The sequence below is a fragment of the Mustela lutreola genome, chromosome 8 (assembly GCF_030435805.1).
Source record: "Mustela lutreola isolate mMusLut2 chromosome 8, mMusLut2.pri, whole genome shotgun sequence".
In the NCBI taxonomy this organism is placed as follows: Eukaryota; Metazoa; Chordata; class Mammalia; order Carnivora; family Mustelidae; genus Mustela; species Mustela lutreola.
The window spans coordinates 73,629,089-73,648,863 of NC_081297.1; the positions used below are offsets into that span (position 1 = coordinate 73,629,089).

General features: G+C 49.3%; 1 protein-coding gene across 1 annotated transcript in view; it reads right to left on the reverse strand.

Moving 5' to 3' along the window:
• Positions 1 to 9,246: 9,246 nt before the first annotated feature.
• Positions 9,247 to 19,775, reverse strand: part of LOC131839782 (mucin-19-like) — a 45,624-nt gene continuing 35,095 nt past the window's right edge. Inside the window, exons 37-43 of the mRNA XM_059187504.1 lie at positions 16,027 to 16,062; positions 15,631 to 15,729; positions 13,211 to 13,249; positions 12,055 to 12,153; positions 10,780 to 11,204; positions 9,910 to 9,945; positions 9,247 to 9,612 (exon numbers count right to left, since the gene is read on the reverse strand). Of these exons, the coding sequence (XP_059043487.1) occupies positions 9,247 to 9,612; positions 9,910 to 9,945; positions 10,780 to 11,204; positions 12,055 to 12,153; positions 13,211 to 13,249; positions 15,631 to 15,729; positions 16,027 to 16,062 (1,100 nt within the window). The remainder of the gene's footprint in view (positions 9,613 to 9,909; positions 9,946 to 10,779; positions 11,205 to 12,054; positions 12,154 to 13,210; positions 13,250 to 15,630; positions 15,730 to 16,026; positions 16,063 to 19,775) is intronic.

A 19,775-nucleotide genomic window follows, 5' to 3' on the forward strand; every position in this document is an offset into this window, starting at 1 on the left:
GGAAGCATGCAAAGCCATCAACTAGGGGCAGACAGCTGGGAAGGAGAACAGAAGGGATTCCACTTCTTTCGTTTTCGGCCTCGACAGCATACCGAGCCTGATGCCCTTCCTTCCCTGCCGCCATGGATGCGCTCTTAGAAGAAAGTCCTGCTGCCCACACAATTCCTACAGAACCTCTAGCTGTGCCCGTCTGACACTCTGACTTTGGGACAAGAGGCGAAATGCATTAGAAGACCTCACGTCGTGATGTGCCAGAAACCCCCCTGGGACGTACAAAAGCCTTGGCCTCGGAAAGACATTCTCAACTCGCTCCCACCTGCCTTTCAGTGCTTGGGACTCCAGGGGTCTCACCGGCTGGTGATCCCCTGCTCCCGCTCCAAACCCACACTACCTCTCTACTAGGAGCTTTGGTGGAGCAGAACACACTGTGTTGCCCTCTGCTCTCAAAGCCCTTTCCGGACACTGGCTCGTGGAGCAGGTGCACGCACGTGTTCCTGTCGGGCCTCCGCACTCACTTGGAGCCAGATGGGCTAAAGCATGACCTCATGCCCATCCAGACTCATGCTCAGAAGCCCAGAGGCCGGAATCTGGAGGGTCTGACCACACGCCGCTCCACTATCCATCACGTCTGCGTGGAGGCTCGAGAAACACTGCCGAGAAGAAGCCCACACAAACCAGGACAGGGGGCCGCCCAGGAGGACGGGCAGTACGAGCTGGCTAGGGTCCCCTCCCTCAGAAGCCACCGGCAGCTTGCCGCACGTCAGGAAGCAGATGCTTTCCATCTTGTATTTCCATACCTGCTCTGTCTCCCAAGGTTGTGCCTGGGCCAGCTGAATCTCCACTTGTCTTCTCACTCCCTGCGGCTGTAGTGAAGCCCTCTGTACCTTCCGGGGTCCCTGACAGAAAACGGGGAAACGGTTTGACTCCTACACACGCAGGGCTCTGCATGTCCCTCTTCCCGGACAGGACAGAAGTCAGGCTTCCCACACAACAGCAGCTTTCAAGGACTCCTAGGGTGTCTGCAGCTACATAGCTAGTATCAGTCTCACATCACACACAGCTCAATCGTGAGTTCGCCCTGTGTCACGTTCAATGCCACCACATAGGTGCTAAAGGGCCAATCCTGACTTGTCTGATTTCCCTGCGCTGGGCTCTCCAGAGCTAGGTTTCAGGGGCGTGCTGGGTTCTTTACCTTCTCTCGCGGCTGCTGTCGGGCTGCTGGTTCTTCCTGAAAAGAGACAGCACGCTCCACTTTACCCTGGTCAGAAATCAGTGCACCTGCAAACTGGACTGCCCTTTGAGATTAATGCCTCACTCCCTACTCGGCAGCATGAACACAGGATCGTTGGCTTTGACTCCAAATCATGTGTACCGGTGGAACGGCCCTCACGTTTTTGTTCTTGAAACCCACGGTACGACAAACGCCGTGCGTGGCGCACGAGGAACAGCACGCTGTCGTCCGTTTCATCTCGGAATCATGCCCTATCGCACAGATCCCACCACTGTGGAGCCATGCCAGAAGAGGCCCAGGGCTTTCGGGGTTCGAATACGGCCTCTACCTCTCCTGAGACCTTTCGTTGCTAGCTTCCTTCTGGGAGGAAAGATGCCCATCGGCCACGCTCTCAATGGGATTTGAGTCTCATCGTTAAGCTTCAGGCATCATCTGAAAGTTGATGTCTTTCCACATCTCCAACTGGGTCATCTTACGTCTTCCTCTACATATCACCGTGACGTTGCATCCCAAGAAATGGGACCTCCCGCCCTCATCACACTATCCCTCAGGGATGCTAGGAACAATGAGGAAATGACAGGATGGAGCTCATGGCACCCTTCCACTTAAAACACCTACGAGGTCAAAATATGTACTGAGACAGAGGCACCTTTCCTCTTAGGCTAGTCTACCTTTTTTAAAATTGTTTTTTTTTTCTTTAACCTGTGGAGTTGATGCTAATGAGTTCTGTCAGAGGGACGATATTCCTGTGAAACGGGATGGAGGAAAGTCGAAGGGGACCCCCTACTTAAGCCCGTCGCTCTAACCTGGTCCAAAGCAAGTGAAATTTAAGTCTTTGGATATAAGATTTGATAACCGTCGTCAAAGCTCCGTAAATTCCTTTTTGCCGGGCTTTCTATTAAGCCATACTCTCATACAAATTCTGTCCCAAAAACCCGAATTTCCTCAAAATTTTCAGCCTGAGCCTTCTTTTCTCTCCTTCTTCTTCTTCTCCTCCTCCTCCTTCTTCTTTTTCTTCTTCTTCTTCTTCTTCTTCTTCTTCTTCTTTTCTTCCACTTCTTTTTTTTTTCTATTATTCGTGGTCCTCAATAAATTTTTGGCATAATATACTCACCTGTAGTAGAACGTTCAGTCTGGACACCTCGAGCTGTTCCTGAGGAGAAAGAAAGAAATGAGGGGCCACTTGCGGACTCAGTCACTTAAGCCTCTGTGTTAAGGCTCTGCTCCTGATCTCAGGGTTGTGGGATGGAACTGGGGGTTGGGCTCCCAGCTGGGTTTGGAGACTGCTTCGGATGCTCTCTCCCCCTCTCCCTCTGCCCATCTTGCTCGTTCACCACAAAGGGAAAAACAAAACAAAAGAAAAGAAAACCAAAAGGAAGAATAGAATGGGCCTCATGAAAAGTAAGTGATTTCTGCAAGATGGCTCTGGTCACTGACAAGGCTGGGACTGAAATCCAAGCCATCCAGTCCCTCGGACCATAAGTCATAGGGCGTTTTCAGCTAATGCTGCCTCTGCGAATCATGAACCGCCTCTTGTAGTTTTGGGAGCATCCAGGCTTCCTAGTGATGGAAATGCCATACTTGAGACCAGAGAAACAGAGAAGAGAACATGACGTGAGTACTACCGTGTCCTTTTTGGAATGCTTCACACCATCGCTATGATCCATGTGTTAAGTAGTGCGAGAGAAGTTGATGTGAGCATTCGCAAAGGTAGTGTCATGCTTTAATTGACAAGGGCCAGGCCAGGCACACTCCACCAACAGCCCAATACAGATCTCATCTTTTCCCACCGATCCCAAGCTCACGGGACATGGAATGGACACGTCTTGCTCATCGGCATGGAAGGGTCATGTAGAAAGACTCTTTGACCCTGACCCCCAGAGACTCCCCAGGGGACAAGGATGCGGCCGGATAGACCCTGATCCTCCCGACCATTTCGGTGCCGATTCCAGTTCCCTGGAGAAAGGTCACCTCTGGGGCATTTCAGTGATTCTCATCTGAGCTCCTTCCAACTGGACACAACCACCCGTCATTCAAGGCAGCGACTTCCCGTGGGACACAATCAACTCTTCTGCAAAATGGCCACGCCTAAACGGGTTCTGAGCCACACAGGGTGAAGGGGAACACAGTGGCTCACCACACATGGTAGAGGACACATTGCAAATGTCTGTAGCGTATGAGTGAGAAAACACACGTCTAGGCTTTCCTGGTGAAGGGTGGGGCTAACGAGGCAATGGGCGCCCCTTCTCTCTCCCTCTCTTTCTCTTTTTGTGTGGTGTTTTGGAAATGGGGATGGCGGGGACCCGTCTTGAATCCCGGCCCTCGAGTCTCTTGAAACCCGTCACAGATGGGAGTACAATGAATTTTCTAGCTACTACGAAGGCGGCGTGAGCCCTCGAAGGGTCCCTTTCGCTTGGACGGAAACGAACACTGTTTGGCCATTCTTGCAGTGCACATTCTAGTGTTCTTCACTATAAATGCCTGCAAGGTCAGCTTCAGGAGATCCATACCGTGCTCCCTCCAAAGCCTCCAGCTCCTTGGCTGAAATCGAAAGGCGTGTACACAATGGATGATGCTCCCTCCAAAGTTTAGTGGCCAGAGAGGGCCTTTGACTGAGCACTTCCAGGGTCTTACACTAGGCGGCACTAGCACAGGGAGTCTGTCCGCAGGTCCCATAAGGGAGGGGTATGTCCTTCCCCCTCCACGAAGGAAGGAGAAAACTGATGTGGGAAGCATGCAAAGCCATCAACTAGGGGCAGACAGCTGGGAAGGAGAACAGAAGGGATTCCACTTCTTTCGTTTTCGGCCTCGACAGCATACCGAGCCTGATGCCCTTCCTTCCCTGCCGCCATGGATGCGCTCTTAGAAGAAAGTCCTGCTGCCCACACAATTCCTACAGAACCTCTAGCTGTGCCCGTCTGACACTCTGACTTTGGGACAAGAGGCGAAATGCATTAGAAGACCTCACGTCGTGATGTGCCAGAAACCCCCCTGGGACGTACAAAAGCCTTGGCCTCGGAAAGACATTCTCAACTCGCTCCCACCTGCCTTTCAGTGCTTGGGACTCCAGGGGTCTCACCGGCTGGTGATCCCCTGCTCCCGCTCCAAACCCACACTACCTCTCTACTAGGAGCTTTGGTGGAGCAGAACACACTGTGTTGCCCTCTGCTCTCAAAGCCCTTTCCGGACACTGGCTCGTGGAGCAGCTGCACGCACGTGTTCCTGTCGGGCCTTCGCACTCACTTGGAGCCAGACGGGCTAAAGCATGACCCCATGCCCATCCAGACTCAGGCTCAGAAGCCCAGAGCCCGGAATCTGGAGAGTCTGAACACACGCCGCTCCACTATCCATCACGTCTGCGTGGAGGCTCGAGAAACACTGCCGAGAAGACGCCCACACAAACCAGGACAGGGGGCCGCCCAGGAGGACGGGCAGTACGAGCTGGCTAGGGTCCCCTCCCTCAGAAGCCACCGGCAGCTTCCCGCACGTCAGGAAGCAGATGCTTTCCACCTTGTATTTCCATACCTGCTCTGTCTCCCAAGGTTGTGCCTGGGCCAGCTGAATCTCCACTTGTCTTCTCACTCCCTGCGGCTGTAGTGAAGCCCTCTGTACCTTCCGGGGTCCCTGACAGAACAACGGGGAAACGGTTTGACTCCTACACACGCAGGGCTCTGCATGTCCCTCTTCCCGGACAGGACAGAAGTCAGGCTTCCCACACAACAGCAGCTTTCAAGGACTCCTAGGGTGTCTGCAGCTACATAGCTAGTATCAGTCTCACATCACACACAGCTCAATCGTGAGTTCGCCCTGTGTCACGTTCAATGCCACCACATAGGTGCTAAAGGGCCAATCCTGACTTGTCTGATTTCCCTGCGCTGGGCTCTCCAGCGCTAGGTTTCAGGGGCGTGCTGGGTTCTTTACCTTCTCTGGCGGCTGCTGTCGGGCTGCCGGTTCCTCCTGAAAAGAGACAGCACACTCCACTTTACCCTGGGCAGAAATCAGTGCACTTGCAAACTGGACTGCCCTTTGAGATTAATGCCTCACTCCCTACTCGGCAGCGTGAACACAGGATCGTTGGCTTTGACTCCAAATCATGTCTACCGGTGGAACGGCCCTCACGTTTTTGTTCTTGAAACCCACGGTACGACAAACGCCGTGCATGGCGCACGAGGAACAGCACGCTGTCGTCCGTTTCATCTCGGAATCATGCCCTATCGCACACATCCCACCACTGTGGAGCCATGCCAGAAGAGGCCCAGGGCTTTCGGGGTTCGAATACGGCCTCTACCTCTCCTGAGACCTTTCGTTGCTAGCTTCCTTCTGGGACGAAAGATGCCCATCGGCCACGCTCTCAATGGGATTTGAGTCTCATCGTTAAGCTTCAGGCATCATCTGAAAGTTGATGTCATTGACATCAAAGAAGTGTCATGGACCAGGGAAATCTCTGCTTTTCCCATGTTACTGAATGTCATCCCAACGCCATCAGCTCACTTAGCACCCCTCCTGTCCAAGTATCTCCAAGGGGTCCTGACGTGAAATCCAGGACGACTGGTACTGGGAAACTATGGAAGACATGGCCTTTCAATCACTTCTTGGCCTCGCCTGCTCTGAAGCCTGTGTCCCTTGTGCCTTTCTCTTCAGGGTCAAGAGAAGGACGACGACAGCAACAACATCATCAAGAGCAAGCACAAAAGATGGAAAACCCTGCTGAATACGGGTATACGTGCCATCACCAGTCGACATAACGGGTCAGATGTCTGCCAGTCTGGACGCTATTGGACTGAGCAGCACTGCCTGAAACCAGTTGCTTAGGCGTCGAAGGGCTCCGTTGTTGGGAACTGGCTTTACCTGGTGTGTGGCCAGGGCTACTGGTGAAGGCGGGGCCCGCTCCAGTGCTGCCTAGGCTGCCAGCATTGAGGGTCGTGGAAACCGGACGTCCAGCAACACCTGAGAAAACCGTAGAATGAACTGCTCATTTCAAACACACTTGCCCTTTTTCGCCCAAAGGGGAATGGACCTCTTCCGCCAGTCGCCCCCGCCCCCGCCCCCGACCCCGCCCCCGAGGAAATGGAATCGACGTTCTTCCAGTGACTTGCTGTCCAGACTTCCCGGAGATTTTGTTCTAATATAACTCTGCTCCGCTTTTTGTTATCATCCTTGCTACTTCCTTCTTGGGGTGGTTGCGGCCTTCTTTGCCACACTCGTGCTTTCCACATCTCCAACTGGGTCATCTTACGTCTTCCTCTACATATCACCGTGACGTTGCATCCCAAGAAATGGGACCTCCCGCCCTCATCACACTATCCCTCAGGGATGCTAGGAACAATGAGGAAATGACAGGATGGAGCTCATGGCACCCTTCCACTTAAAACACCTACGAGGTCAAAATATGTACTGAGACAGAGGCACCTTTCCTCTTAGGCTAGTCTACCTTTTTTAAAATTGTTTTTTTTCTTTAGCCTGTGGAGTTGATGCTAATGAGTTCTGTCAGAGGGACGATATTCCTGTGAAACGGGATGGAGGAAAGTCGAAGGGGACCCCCTACTTAAGCCCGTCGCTCTAACCTGGTCAAAGCAAGTGAAATTTAAGTCTTTGGATATAAGATTTGATAACCGTCGTCAAAGCTCCGTAAATTCCTTTTTGCCGGGCTTTCTATTAAGCCATACTCTCATACAAATTCTGTCCCAAAAACCCGAATTTCCTCAAAATTTTCAGCCTGAGCCTTCTTTTCTCTCCTTCTTCTTCTTCTCCTCCTCCTCCTTCTTCTTTTTCTTCTTCTTCTTCTTCTTCTTCTTCTTCTTCTTTTCTTCCACTTCTTTTTTTTTTCTATTATTCGTGGTCCTCAATAAATTTTTGGCATAATATACTCACCTGTAGTAGAACGTTCAGTCTGGAGACCTCGAGCTGTTCCTGAGGAGAAAGAAAGAAATGAGGGGCCACTTGCGGACTCAGTCACTTAAGCCTCTGTGTTAAGGCTCTGCTCCTGATCTCAGGGTTGTGGGATGGAACTGGGGGTTGGGCTCCCAGCTGGGTTTGGAGACTGCTTCGGATGCTCTCTCCCCCTCTCCCTCTGCCCATCTTGCTCGTTCACCACAAAGGGAAAAACAAAACAAAAGAAAAGAAAACCAAAAGGAAGAATAGAATGGGCCTCATGAAAAGTAAGTGATTTCTGCAAGATGGCTCTGGTCACTGACAAGGCTGGGACTGAAATCCAAGCCATCCAGTCCCTCGGACCATAAGTCATAGGGCGTTTTCAGCTAATGCTGCCTCTGCGAATCATGAACCGCCTCTTGTAGTTTTGGGAGCACCCAGGCTTCCTAGTGATGGAAATGCCATACTTGAGACCAGAGAAACAGAGAAGAGAACATGACGTGAGTACTACCGTGTCCTTTTTGGAATGCTTCACACCATCGCTATGATCCATGTGTTAAGTAGTGCGAGAGAAGTTGATGTGAGCATTCGCAAAGGTAGTGTCATGCTTTAATTGACAAGGGCCAGGCCAGGCACACTCCACCAACAGCCCAATACAGATCTCATCTTTTCCCACCGATCCCAAGCTCACGGGACATGGAATGGACACGTCTTGCTCATCGGCATGGAAGGGTCATGTAGAAAGACTCTTTGACCCTGACCCCCAGAGACTCCCCAGGGGACAAGGATGCGGCCGGATAGACCCTGATCCTCCCGACCATTTCGGTGCCGATTCCAGTTCCCTGGAGAAAGGTCACCTCTGGGGCATTTCAGTGATTCTCATCTGAGCTCCTTCCAACTGGACACAACCACCCGTCATTCAAGGCAGCGACTTCCCGTGGGACACAATCAACTCTTCTGCAAAATGGCCACGCCTAAACGGGTTCTGAGCCACACAGGGTGAAGGGGAACACAGTGGCTCACCACACATGGTAGAGGACACATTGCAAATGTCTGTAGCGTATGAGTGAGAAAACACACGTCTAGGCTTTCCTGGTGAAGGGTGGGGCTAACGAGGCAATGGGCGCCCCTTCTCTCTCCCTCTCTTTCTCTTTTTGTGTGGTGTTTTGGAGATGGGGATGGCGGGGACCCGTCTTGAATCCCGGCCCTCGAGTCTCTTGAAACCCGTCACAGATGGGAGTACAATGAATTTTCTAGCTACTACGAAGGCGGCGTGAGCCCTCGAAGGGTCCCTTTCGCTTGGTCGGAAACGAACACTGTTTGGCCATTCTTGCAGTGCACATTCTAGTGTTCTTCACTATAAATGCCTGCAAGGTCAGCTTCAGGAGATCCATACCGTGCTCCCTCCAAAGCCTCCAGCTCCTTGGCTGAAATCGAAAGGCGTGTACACAATGGATGATGCTCCCTCCAAAGATTAGTGGCCAGAGAGGGCCTTTGACTGAGCACTTCCTGGGTCTTACACTAGGCGGCACTAGCACAGGGAGTCTGTCCGCAGGTCCCATAAGGGAGGGGTATGTCCTTCCCCCTCCACGAAGGAAGGAGAAAACTGATGTGGGAAGCATGCAAAGCCATCAACTAGGGGCAGACAGCTGGGAAGGAGAACAGAAGGGATTCCACTTCTTTCGTTTTCGGCCTCGACAGCATACCGAGCCTGATGCCCTTCCTTCCCTGCCGCCATAGATGCGCTGTTAGAAGAAAGTCCTGCTGCCCACACAATTCCTACAGAACCTCTAGCTGTGCCCGTCTGACACTCTGACTTTGGGACAAGAGGCGAAATGCATTAGAAGACCTCACGTCGTGATGTGCCAGAAACCCCCCTGGGACGTACAAAAGCCTTGGCCTCGGAAAGACATTCTCAACTCGCTCCCACCTGCCTTTCAGTGCTTGGGACTCCAGGGGTCTCACCGGCTGGTGATCCCCTGCTCCCGCTCCAAACCCACACTACCTCTCTACTAGGAGCTTTGGTGGAGCAGAACACACTGTGTTGCCCTCTGCTCTCAAAGCCCTTTCCGGACACTGGCTCGTGGAGCAGCTGCACGCACGTGTTCCTGTCGGGCCTCCGCACTCACTTGGAGCCAGACGGGCTAAAGCATGACCCCATGCCCATCCAGACTCAGGCTCAGAAGCCCAGAGGCCGGAATCTGGAGAGTCTGACCACACGCCGCTCCACTATCCATCACGTCTGCGTGGAGGCTCGAGAAACACTGCCGAGAAGAAGCCCACACAAACCAGGACAGGGGGCCGCCCAGGAGGACGGGCAGTACGAGCTGGCTAGGGTCCCCTCCCTCAGAAGCCACCGGCAGCTTGCCGCACGTCAGGAAGCAGATGCTTTCCATCTTGTATTTCCATACCTGCTCTGTCTCCCAAGGTTGTGCCTGGGCCAGCTGAATCTCCACTTGTCTTCTCACTCCCTGCGGCTGTAGTGAAGCCCTCTGTACCTTCCGGGGTCCCTGACAGAACAACGGGGAAACGGTTTGACTCCTACACACGCAGGGCTCTGCATGTCCCTCTTCCCGGACAGGACAGAAGTCAGGCTTCCCACACAACAGCAGCTTTCAAGGACTCCTAGGGTGTCTGCAGCTACATAGCTAGTATCAGTCTCACATCACACACAGCTCAATCGTGAGTTCGCCCTGTGTCACGTTCAATGCCACCACATAGGTGCTAAAGGGCCAATCCTGATTTGTCTGATTTCCCTGCGCTGGGCTCTCCAGAGCTAGGTTTCAGGGGCGTGCTGGGTTCTTTACCTTCTCTGGCGGCTGCAGTCGGGCTGCCGGTTCTTCCTGAAAAGAGACAGCACACTCCACGTTACCCTGGGCAGAAATCATTGCACTTGCTCTGACAGAAGCCATACCCCGCAGGCGCTCGTAGGGGTCCCGCGGAGCAGCCGGGGCCCAGGGGCCTGCTCCACGACTCCCAGGTAGTGGGCAGCAGATCCAGGAGCCGAACCCTGCCAGCCTCACCCTGGACTGTCGACTCTCATGCCGTTCCTCAGGGCACGTGTGCTGGGGCAGCCATGTTCTATGATTTCCAAGCGGCCCTAGTGGGAGGCCGTCTTTGGGGAAGGGCCGTACGCGTCCAGAAAGGACATTTGACACCGCAAACCAAAAGAAACCATCAGCTTTTCCTCAACAGAGGGAAAAGCCCCACGTCAAATGGCTACTCCCCTCGTAGCACAGCATGGAGCAGGAGCAAACGGTTCTGGGTGGCCCTCCTTTGTGGACCCAACACTGAGGAGCCCTGTTCCAAGCCCCTGTCCCAACGACCGCCTGGCTGCCACAAGACCGAGCTGAAGCCCTTGCCATCGTGCCCCACGAATGCTGGCCCCGATTTGTGAACATAGACACTAAACGCTCAGTCCCCTCACCCTTCAGCAAATTCCCGACTCTAACGGCATGCAGAACGCGCTGCGTGCGTTGGGCTGCCGCAGATTCGATCCTTCACCCTACCAAAGGATCATGTGCTGGCCATGTTCTGCCCAGAAAGGATCTGCCACCGAAATCTGACATCAGAAATCGGGCGAGGCCAACACAACTGTAGCTGAAGATCACTGGGCCATGGGTCCACAGATCAACACACAAAGTCAGGGCCCACTGTGCGTATTAAAGAAATGGTGCCTCATGGTCCGGGATGGACTTTCGGTTCCTGCTGAAAGCGACCAGAACTCCGGAGGGCTTTGAAGACGTGGAGGGAGACGGGGTGTCAGGCTGAGTTTCGGGAAGTCCCCTGTGGTGGGCTATCGACAAAGGGTTCGTCGGGGGGACCTGGCGAAAGTCTGGAAATGGTCTCAACGGTGACAGGCTTCGCGGCCTTCGACTGCCTGTTCCGACCATTTGCTGGGCCCCTCTGGCACAGTGTCTGTTGCGAGGCTCGGGGGCCGGAACACTGGCATTTCTGCAAAGATCCCTGGAGAGGGGGATGCTGTTGGTCTGGCAACCATTCTTTGAAATCTCCGGCTTTGAGGAAGATGAGCTACGTTGGACAACCGCGGGTGTTAGGTGGCACACGTGGACCGCCTGAGCGAGGCCACGGGCAGATGGGACTGCGAGGAGAGCAAACTGGGCTGCCCTTTGAGGTTAATGCCTCACTCCCTACACGGCAGCGTGAACACAGGATCGTTGGCTTTGACTCCAAATCATGTCTACTGGTGGAACGGCCCTCACGTTTTTGTTCTTGAAACCCACGGTACGACAAACGCCGTGTGTGGCGCACGAGGAACAGCACGCTGTCGTCCGTTTCATCTCGGAATCATGCCCTATCGCACAGATCCCACCACTGTGGAGCCATGCCAGAAGAGGCCCAGGGCTTTCGGGGTTCGAATACGGCCTCTACCTCTCCTGAGACCTTTCGTTGCTAGCTTCCTTCTGGGACGAAAGATGCCCATCGGCCACGCTCTCAATGGGATTTGAGTCTCATCGTTAAGCTTCAGGCATCATCTGAAAGTTGATGTCATTGACATCAAAGAAGTGTCATGGACCAGGGAAATCTCTCCTTTTCCCATGTTACTGAATGTCATCCCAACGCCATCGGCTCACTTAGTACCCCTCCTGTCCACGAATCTCCAAGGGGTCCTGATGTGAAATCCAGGACGACTGGTACTGGGAAACTATGGAAGACATGGCCTTTCAATCACTTCTTGGCCTCGCCTGCTCTGAAGCCTGTGTCCCTTGTGCCTTTCTCTTCAGGGTCAAGAGAAGGACGACGCCAACAACAACATCATCAAGAGCAAGCACAAAAGATGGAAAACCCTGCTGAATACGGGTATACGTGCCATCACCAGTCGACATAACGGGTCAGATGTCTGCCAGTCTGGACGCTATTGGACTGAGTAGCACTGCCTGAAACCAGTTGCTTAGGCGTCGAAGGGCTCCGTTGTTGGGAACTGGCTTTACCTGGTGTGTGGCCAGGGCTACTGGTGAAGGCGGGGCCCGCTCCAGTGCTGCCTAGGCTGCCAGCATTGAGGGTCGTGGAAACCGGACGTCCAGCATCACCTGAGAAAACCGTAGAATGAACTGCTCATTTCAAACACACTTGCCCTTTTTCGCCCAAAGGGGAATAGACCTCGCCCTCCATTCGCCTCCGCGCCCCCCCGCCCCCGCCCCCGCCCCCGAGGAAATGGAATCGACGTTCTTCCAGTGACTTGCTGTCCAGACTTCCCGGAGATTTTGTTCCTATATAACTCTGCTCCGCTTTTTGTTATCATCCTTGCTACTTCCTTCTTGGGGTGGATGCCGCCTTCTTTGCCACACTCGTGCTTTCCACATCTCCAACTGGGTCATCTTACGTCTTCCTCTACATATCACCGTGACGTTGCATCCCAAGAAATGGGACCTCCCGCCCTCATCACACTATCCCTCAGAGATGTTAGGAACAATGAGGAAATGACAGGATGTAGCTCATGGCACCCTTCCACTTGAAACACCTACGAGGTCAAAATATGTCCTGAGACAGAGGCACCTTTCCTCTTAGGCTAGCCTAATTTTTTTAAATTGTTTTTTTTCTTTAACCTGTGTAGTGTGATGCTAATGAGTTCTGTCAGAGAGACGATATTCCTGTAAAACGGGATGGAGGAAAGTCGATGGGGACCCCCTACTTAAGCCCGTCGCTCCAACCTGGTCCAAACCAAGTGAAATTTAAGTCTTTGAAAATAAGATTTGATAACCGTACTCAAAGCTCCGTAAATTCCTTCTTTACCGTGCTTTCTCCAAAGCCATGCTCTCATACAAATTCTGTCCCAAAAACCCGAATTTCCACAAAATTTTCAGCCTGAGCCTTCTTTTCTATCCTTCTTCTTCTTCTTCTCCTCCTCCTCCACTTCCTCCTCCTCCTCCTCCTCCTCTTCTTCTTCTTTTTCCTCTTCTTCTATTTTTTCTTTTTCTTCTTCTTCTTCTTCTTCTCCTTCTTCTTCTTCTTCTTCTTCTTCTTCTTCTTCTTCTTCTTCTTCTTCTTCTTCTTCTTCTTCTTCTTCTTCTTCTTCTTCTCCTTCCTCTTCTTCTTCTTTTTCTTTTATTCCAGGTCCCCAATAAATTTTTGGCATAATATACTCACCTGTAGTAGAACGTTCAGTCTGGAGACCTCGAGCTGTTCCTGAAGAGAAAGAAAGAAATGAGGGGCCACTTGCAGACTCAGTCACTTAAGCCTCTGTGTTAAGGCTCTGCTACTGATCTCAGGGTTGTGGGATGGAACTGGGGGTTGGGCTCCCAGCTGGGTGTGGAGACTGCTTCGGATGCTCTCTCCCCCTCTCCCTCTGCCCATCTTGCTCGTTCACCACAAAGGGAAAAACAAAACAAAAGAAAAGAAAACCAAAAGGAAGAATAGAATGGGCCTCATGAAAAGTAAGTGATTTCTGCAAGATGGCTCTGGTCACTGACAAGGCTGGGACTGAAATCCAAGCCATCCAGTCCCTCGGACCATAAGTCATAGGGTGTTTTCAGCTAATGCTGCCTCTGCGAATCATGAACCGCCTCTTGTAGTTTTGGGAGCACCTAGGCTTCCTAGTGATGGAAATTCCATACTCGAAACCAGAGAAACAGAGAAGAGAACATGACGTGAGTACTACCGTGTCCTTTTTGGAATGCTTCACACCATCGCTATGATCCATGTGTTAAGTAGTGCGAGAGAAGTTGATGTGAGCATTCGCAAAGGTAGTGTCATGCTTTAATTGACAAGACTTGCCCAGTCTGGGCCAGGCACACTCCACCAACAGCCCAATACAGATCTCATCTTTTCCCACCGATCCCAAGCTCACGGGACATGGAATGGACACGTCTTGCTCATCGGCATGGAAGGGTCATGTAGAAAGACTCTTTGACCCTGACCGCCAGAGACTCCCCAGGGGACAATGATGCGGCCGGATAGACCCTGATCCTCCCGACCATTTCGGTGCTGATTCCAGTTCCCTGGAGAAAGGTCACCTCTGGGGCATTTCAGTGATTCTCATCTGAGCTCCTTCCAACTGGACACAACCACCCGTCATTCAAGGCAGCGACTTCCCGTGGAACACAATCAACTCTTCTGCAAAATGGCCACGCCTAAACGGGTTCTGAGCCACACAGGGTGAAGGGGAACACAGTGGCTCACCACACATGGTAGAGGACACATTGCAAATGTCTGTAGCGTATGAGTGAGAGAACACACGTCTAGGCTTTCCTGGTGAAGGGTGGGGCTAACGAGGCAATGGGCTCCCCTTCTCTCTCCCTCTCTTTCTCTTTTTGTGTGGTGTTTTGGAGAGGGGGATGGCGGGGACCCGTCTTGAATCCGGGCCCTCGAGTCTCTTGAAACCCGTCACAGATGGGAGTACAATGAATTTTCTAGCTACTACGAAGGCGGCGTGAGCCCTCGAAGGATCCCTTTCGCTTGGACGGAAACGAACACTGTTTGGCCATTCTTGCAGTGCACATTCTAGTGTTCTTCACTATAAATGCCTGCAAGGTCAGCTTCAGGAGATCCATACCGTGCTCCCTCCAAAGCCTCCAGCTCCTTGGCTGAAATCGAAAGGCGTGTACACAATGGATGATGCTCCCTCCAAAGATTAGTGGCCAGAGAGGGCCTTTGACTGAGCACTTCCTGGGTCTTACACTAGGCGGCACTAGCACAGGGAGTCTGTCCGCAGGTCCCATAAGGGAGGGGTATGTCCTTCCCCCTCCACGAAGGAAGGAGAAAACTGATGTGGGAAGCATGCAAAGCCTTCAACTAGGGGCAGACAGCTGGGAAGGAGAACAGAAGGGATTCCACTTCTTTCGTTTTCGGCCTCGACAGCATACCGAGCCTGATGCCCTTCCTTCCCTGCCGCCATGGATGCGCTCTTAGAAGAAAGTCCTGCTGCCCACACAATTCCTACAGAACCTCTAGCTGTGCCCGTCGGACACTCTGACTTTGGGACAAGAGGCGAAATGCATTAGAAGACCTCACGTCGTGATGTGCCAGAAACCCCCCTGGGACGTACAAAAGCCTTGGCCTCGGAAAGACATTCTCAACTCGCTCCCACCTGCCTTTCAGTGCTTGGGACTCCAGGGGTCTCACCGGCTGGTGATCCCCTGCTCCCGCTCCAAACCCACACTACCTCTCTCCTAGGAGCTTTGGTGGAGGGGAACACACTGAGTTGCCCTCTGCTTTCAAAGCCCTTTCCGGACACTGGCTCGTGGAGCAGCTGCACGCACGTGTTCCTGTCGGGCCTCCGCACTCACTTGGAGCCAGACGGGCTAAAGCATGACCCTGTGCCCATCCAGACTCAGGCTCAGAAGCCCAGAGGCCGGAATCTGGGGAGTCTGACCACACGCCGCTCCACTATCCATCACGTCTGCGCGGAGGCTCGAGAAACACTGCCGAGAAGAAGCCCACACAAACTAGGACAGGGGGCCGCCCAGGAGGACGGGCAGTACGAGCTGGCTAGGGTCCCCTCCCTCAGAAGCCACCGGCAGCTTCCCGCACATCAGGAAGCAGATGCTTTCTACCTTGTATTTCCATACCTGCTCTGTCTCCCAAGGTTGTGCCTGGGCCAGCTGAATCTCCACTTGTCTTCTCACTCCCTGCGGCTATGGTGAAGCCCTCTGTACCTTCCGGGGTCCCTGACACAACAACGGGGAAATGGTTTGACTCCTACACACGCAGGGGTCTGCATGTCCCTCTTCCCGGACAGGACAGAAGTCAGGCTTCCCACACAACAGCAGCTTTCAAGGACTCCTAGGGTGTCTGCAGCTACATAGCTAGTATCAGTCTCACATCACACACAGCTCAATCGTGAGTTCACCCTGTGTCACGTTCAATGCCACCACATAGGTGCTAAAGGGCCAATCCTGACTTGTCTGATTTCCCTGCGCTGGGCTCTCCAGCACTAGGTTCCAGGGGCGTGCTGGGTTCTTTACCTTCTCTGGCGGCTGCAGTTGGGCTGCCGGTTCCTCCTGAAAAGAGACAGCACACTCCACGTTACCCTGGGCAGAAATCATTGCACTTGCTCTGACAGAAGCCATCCTCCGCAGGCGCTCTTAGGGGTCACATGGTGCAGACAGGTTCAAGGGTTCTGCACACGTTGGTAGCCCAGTTTCATATTGATGAATTCTAAAATGTACTACTGATCATGTTTAGATAATTACTGTTTCTATGTTTGGTAATATCTGACTATATTTAAGCACATAATTTGTGGCACCATTGGACTAATGCATTTGGTTCAAATTTTTCTTTTTCCTCAGTCTGAGAAACATCTCAGAGAGCCTTAGTTAATTTTACTTTGAAATGATCATTTATTAGAATAAGGTTTTTTTGTGAATAAATATGAAGGGAAAAGAAATGCTCTTTTCTCCTAGAAAATTCCTTTTCTTCTTATTGTGTGACTCTGGAAAATGTATGAAAACACTTTTTAATCTTTCTCTGTTTTATGATGAAGTTTGAGAAATTTTTCCAAGAATAATATTACTCAGTGTGAGGATTGTTTTTTTTTTTTAATAATTTTGAGTGCCAAAAATGTATGTAAAGACTCAAATGCAGTAAATCCTTCTGCAAAGGTATTACCTCTATCTTGTAATGTATTACTAATATGGCACATTACTAAATTTTTAATCTTATAGAATATGAAATATCTACTGGATCTTCAGTGAAATAAATAAAACACTAGGATTCTGTAAGGCTTAGCATAAAATGTCTTAAATAATACTTCATCTTTGGGGCAGAGGAATCATATGGGTAATCTTAAAATTCAACTGCACATTATCTTTAGATTTTAAAATATGATGGTGGAGATAATTTGTGAGATTTTTATAGTGTTTTATGTTTTTTTATAGTGTTTTATGCTTATTTAAAAATTTTACATTAAATGTCATAGCTGCTCACAAATCCTCCTTAGTTAATGTACTCATTACCTTCTCTTTTACATAAACATTTTGTTTGCTATATTGCAAAGTGTTGGCAATATAAAATTGCCAGATATTGTGTTTAAACTGAATTCTTTGGGAAAGAAAGCAATGAAAGGAATCCTATGTATTAAGTGGAAAAAATTCATGCCACTCTTCTTAGTTCTGGGTATCTACTGTGATAGACGATTCAGATGACTTTTTTACCTTGAAATAGTTACCAAAATTTGTTGTGGCTCATGCATAACTACAAAAGTTATCAAATCAACAGTCAAGAGTAGTTTTATTTCTTTAAATTAAACCACAAGGAATGCAAGCTTGTGCAGCCACTTTGAAATACAGCATGGAGGAAAACAGCATGGAGGTTCCTCAACTACTGGGTATTTACCTTAAAGATATAAATGTGATTTGAAGGGGTTCGTGCACCTGAATGTTTATAGAAGCAATGTCCACAACAGCCAAACTGTGGAAGGAACCTAGATGTCCATCAATAGATGAATGGATAAAGAAGATGCGGGGTATATATGATGGAATACTATGCTGCCATCAAAAAAAATGAAATCTTGCCATTTGCAATGACGTGAACAGAACTAGAGGGTATTATGCTTAGCGACATAAGTCAATCAGATAAAGACAATTATCATATGATCTCCCTGATATGAGGAATTTGAGAGGAAGAGTGTGTGGGGTTGGGGTGTAGGGAAGGAAAAAATGAAACAAGATGGGATCAGGAGGGAGACAAACCATAAGAGAATCTTAATCTCACAAAACAAACTGAGGGTTGCTGGGGGGAGGAGGGGAATGGAGAGGGTGGTTGGGTTAAGGACATTGGGGAGGGTATGTGCTATAGTGAGTGCTGTGAAGTGTGTAAGCCTGACAGTTTACAGATGGGGCAAATAATAAATTATATGTTAATAAAAAAAAGAAGAAGAAGAAAGAAATTTAAAAATTAAAAAAAAAGAGTGAAAAAAAAGAAAAGAAAAGAAAACACATTGAGATACCACCTTACACCAGTTAGAATGGCCATAATTAGCAAGACAGGAAACAATGTGTGTTGGAGAGGATGTGGAGAAAGGGGAACCTTCTTACATTGTGGTGGAAATGCAAGTTGGTGCAACCACTTTGGAAAAAGGTGTGGAGATTCCTCAAGAAATTAAAAATAGAGCTTCCCTATGACCCTGCAATTGCACTACTAGGTATTTACCCCAAAGATACAGATATAGTGAAAAGAAGGGCCATCTGTACCCCCAATGTTTATAGCAGCAATGGCCACGGTCGCCAAACTGTGGAAAGACCCAAGATGCCCTTCAATGGATGAATGGATAAGGAAGATGTGGTCCATATACACTATGGAGTATTATGCCTCCATCAGAAAGGATGAATACCCAACTTTTGTAGCAGCATGGACGGGACTGGAAGAGATTATGCTGAGTGCAATAAGTCAAGCAGAGAGAGTCAAATATCATATGGTTTCACTTATTTGTGGGCATAACAATTAACATGGAGGACATGGGGAGATGGAGAGGAGAAGGGAGTTGAGGGAAATTGGAAGGGGAGGTGAACCATGAGAGACTATGGACTCTGAAATACAACCTGAGGGTTTTAAAGGGGCGGGGGTGGGAGGTTGGGGGAGCGAGGTGGTGGGTATTAAGGAGGGCACATATTGCATGGAGCACTGGGTGTGGTGCAAAAACAATGAATACTGCTATGCTGAAAAGAAATTTTAAAAATGTATCTTAAAAAATAAAATAAAAATAAAAATAAAATAATAAATTAAACCACAAGTTTCAAAAGTTTTAATAGCTGACAGATGATTATAACTAAAAGAAAGCTATGAAACAATGAAATTAAACTTCTTGGAAACAAAACCAACTGAGAATTAGAAATTCAGTCCATTGTTTATAGCTGAAATAATATGCATCCAGGAAATTATTCTGCAGTGTATAAGAAAAATGCAGAAGAACTATTGGGATGAAATTGTTACCAGGCCTTGGCAAGTAAATTTTCAATTACAGACGAGGGGAAAATGCCTCTAAAACCTGTCAGTCTTTCCGTGGCTTACACTGAACAAGCCAGGAACGCTAGTGATATTACATAAGGGAAAGTTTGGTGAGAATTAAACATATTAGTCTGGGCATTTTTAATGGTATCCTATAATGTGAATTGCTGATAGTTTTAAGATATTTTCTTGCCCTTTGAGTATGAGTGATGTATTAATCACCATATAAATCTGACAATACTAAGAATTACCAAAGTACCCAAAATTATAGTCATAATTCTATATCATGACATAAAATTAGAATCCTAAAATAATCTCCATTTTGCAATATTTCTGTTTCAGAGAAGGAATATTAACTTCATGAATAAAATGTACAAAGTGTAAGATTTATCACTATAAGTAAATCTAACTAATAATCTAAGCTTCACCAGAAATTCTGTGCCTTCCTCCCCCACAAAAAAAAACAATGAATTATGAATTTGGGACAGGTAAATTGAAATATCCACTTTTTCTACAAATATATATATATAAATATATATATTTTAATAGTAAATATATAATATTTACTATATTTATTTATTTTAAATAATATTTAAATATTAAATATTAATATTTATTTATTATAAAAATATAATAAATAAATATATTTTAATATTTAATATATATTAATTTAAAATATATATTTTAAATATATATATATATATATATATATATATATATATATATACTTGGATACATGCTTGGAACTAGGTACAACTGGGAATTCAGG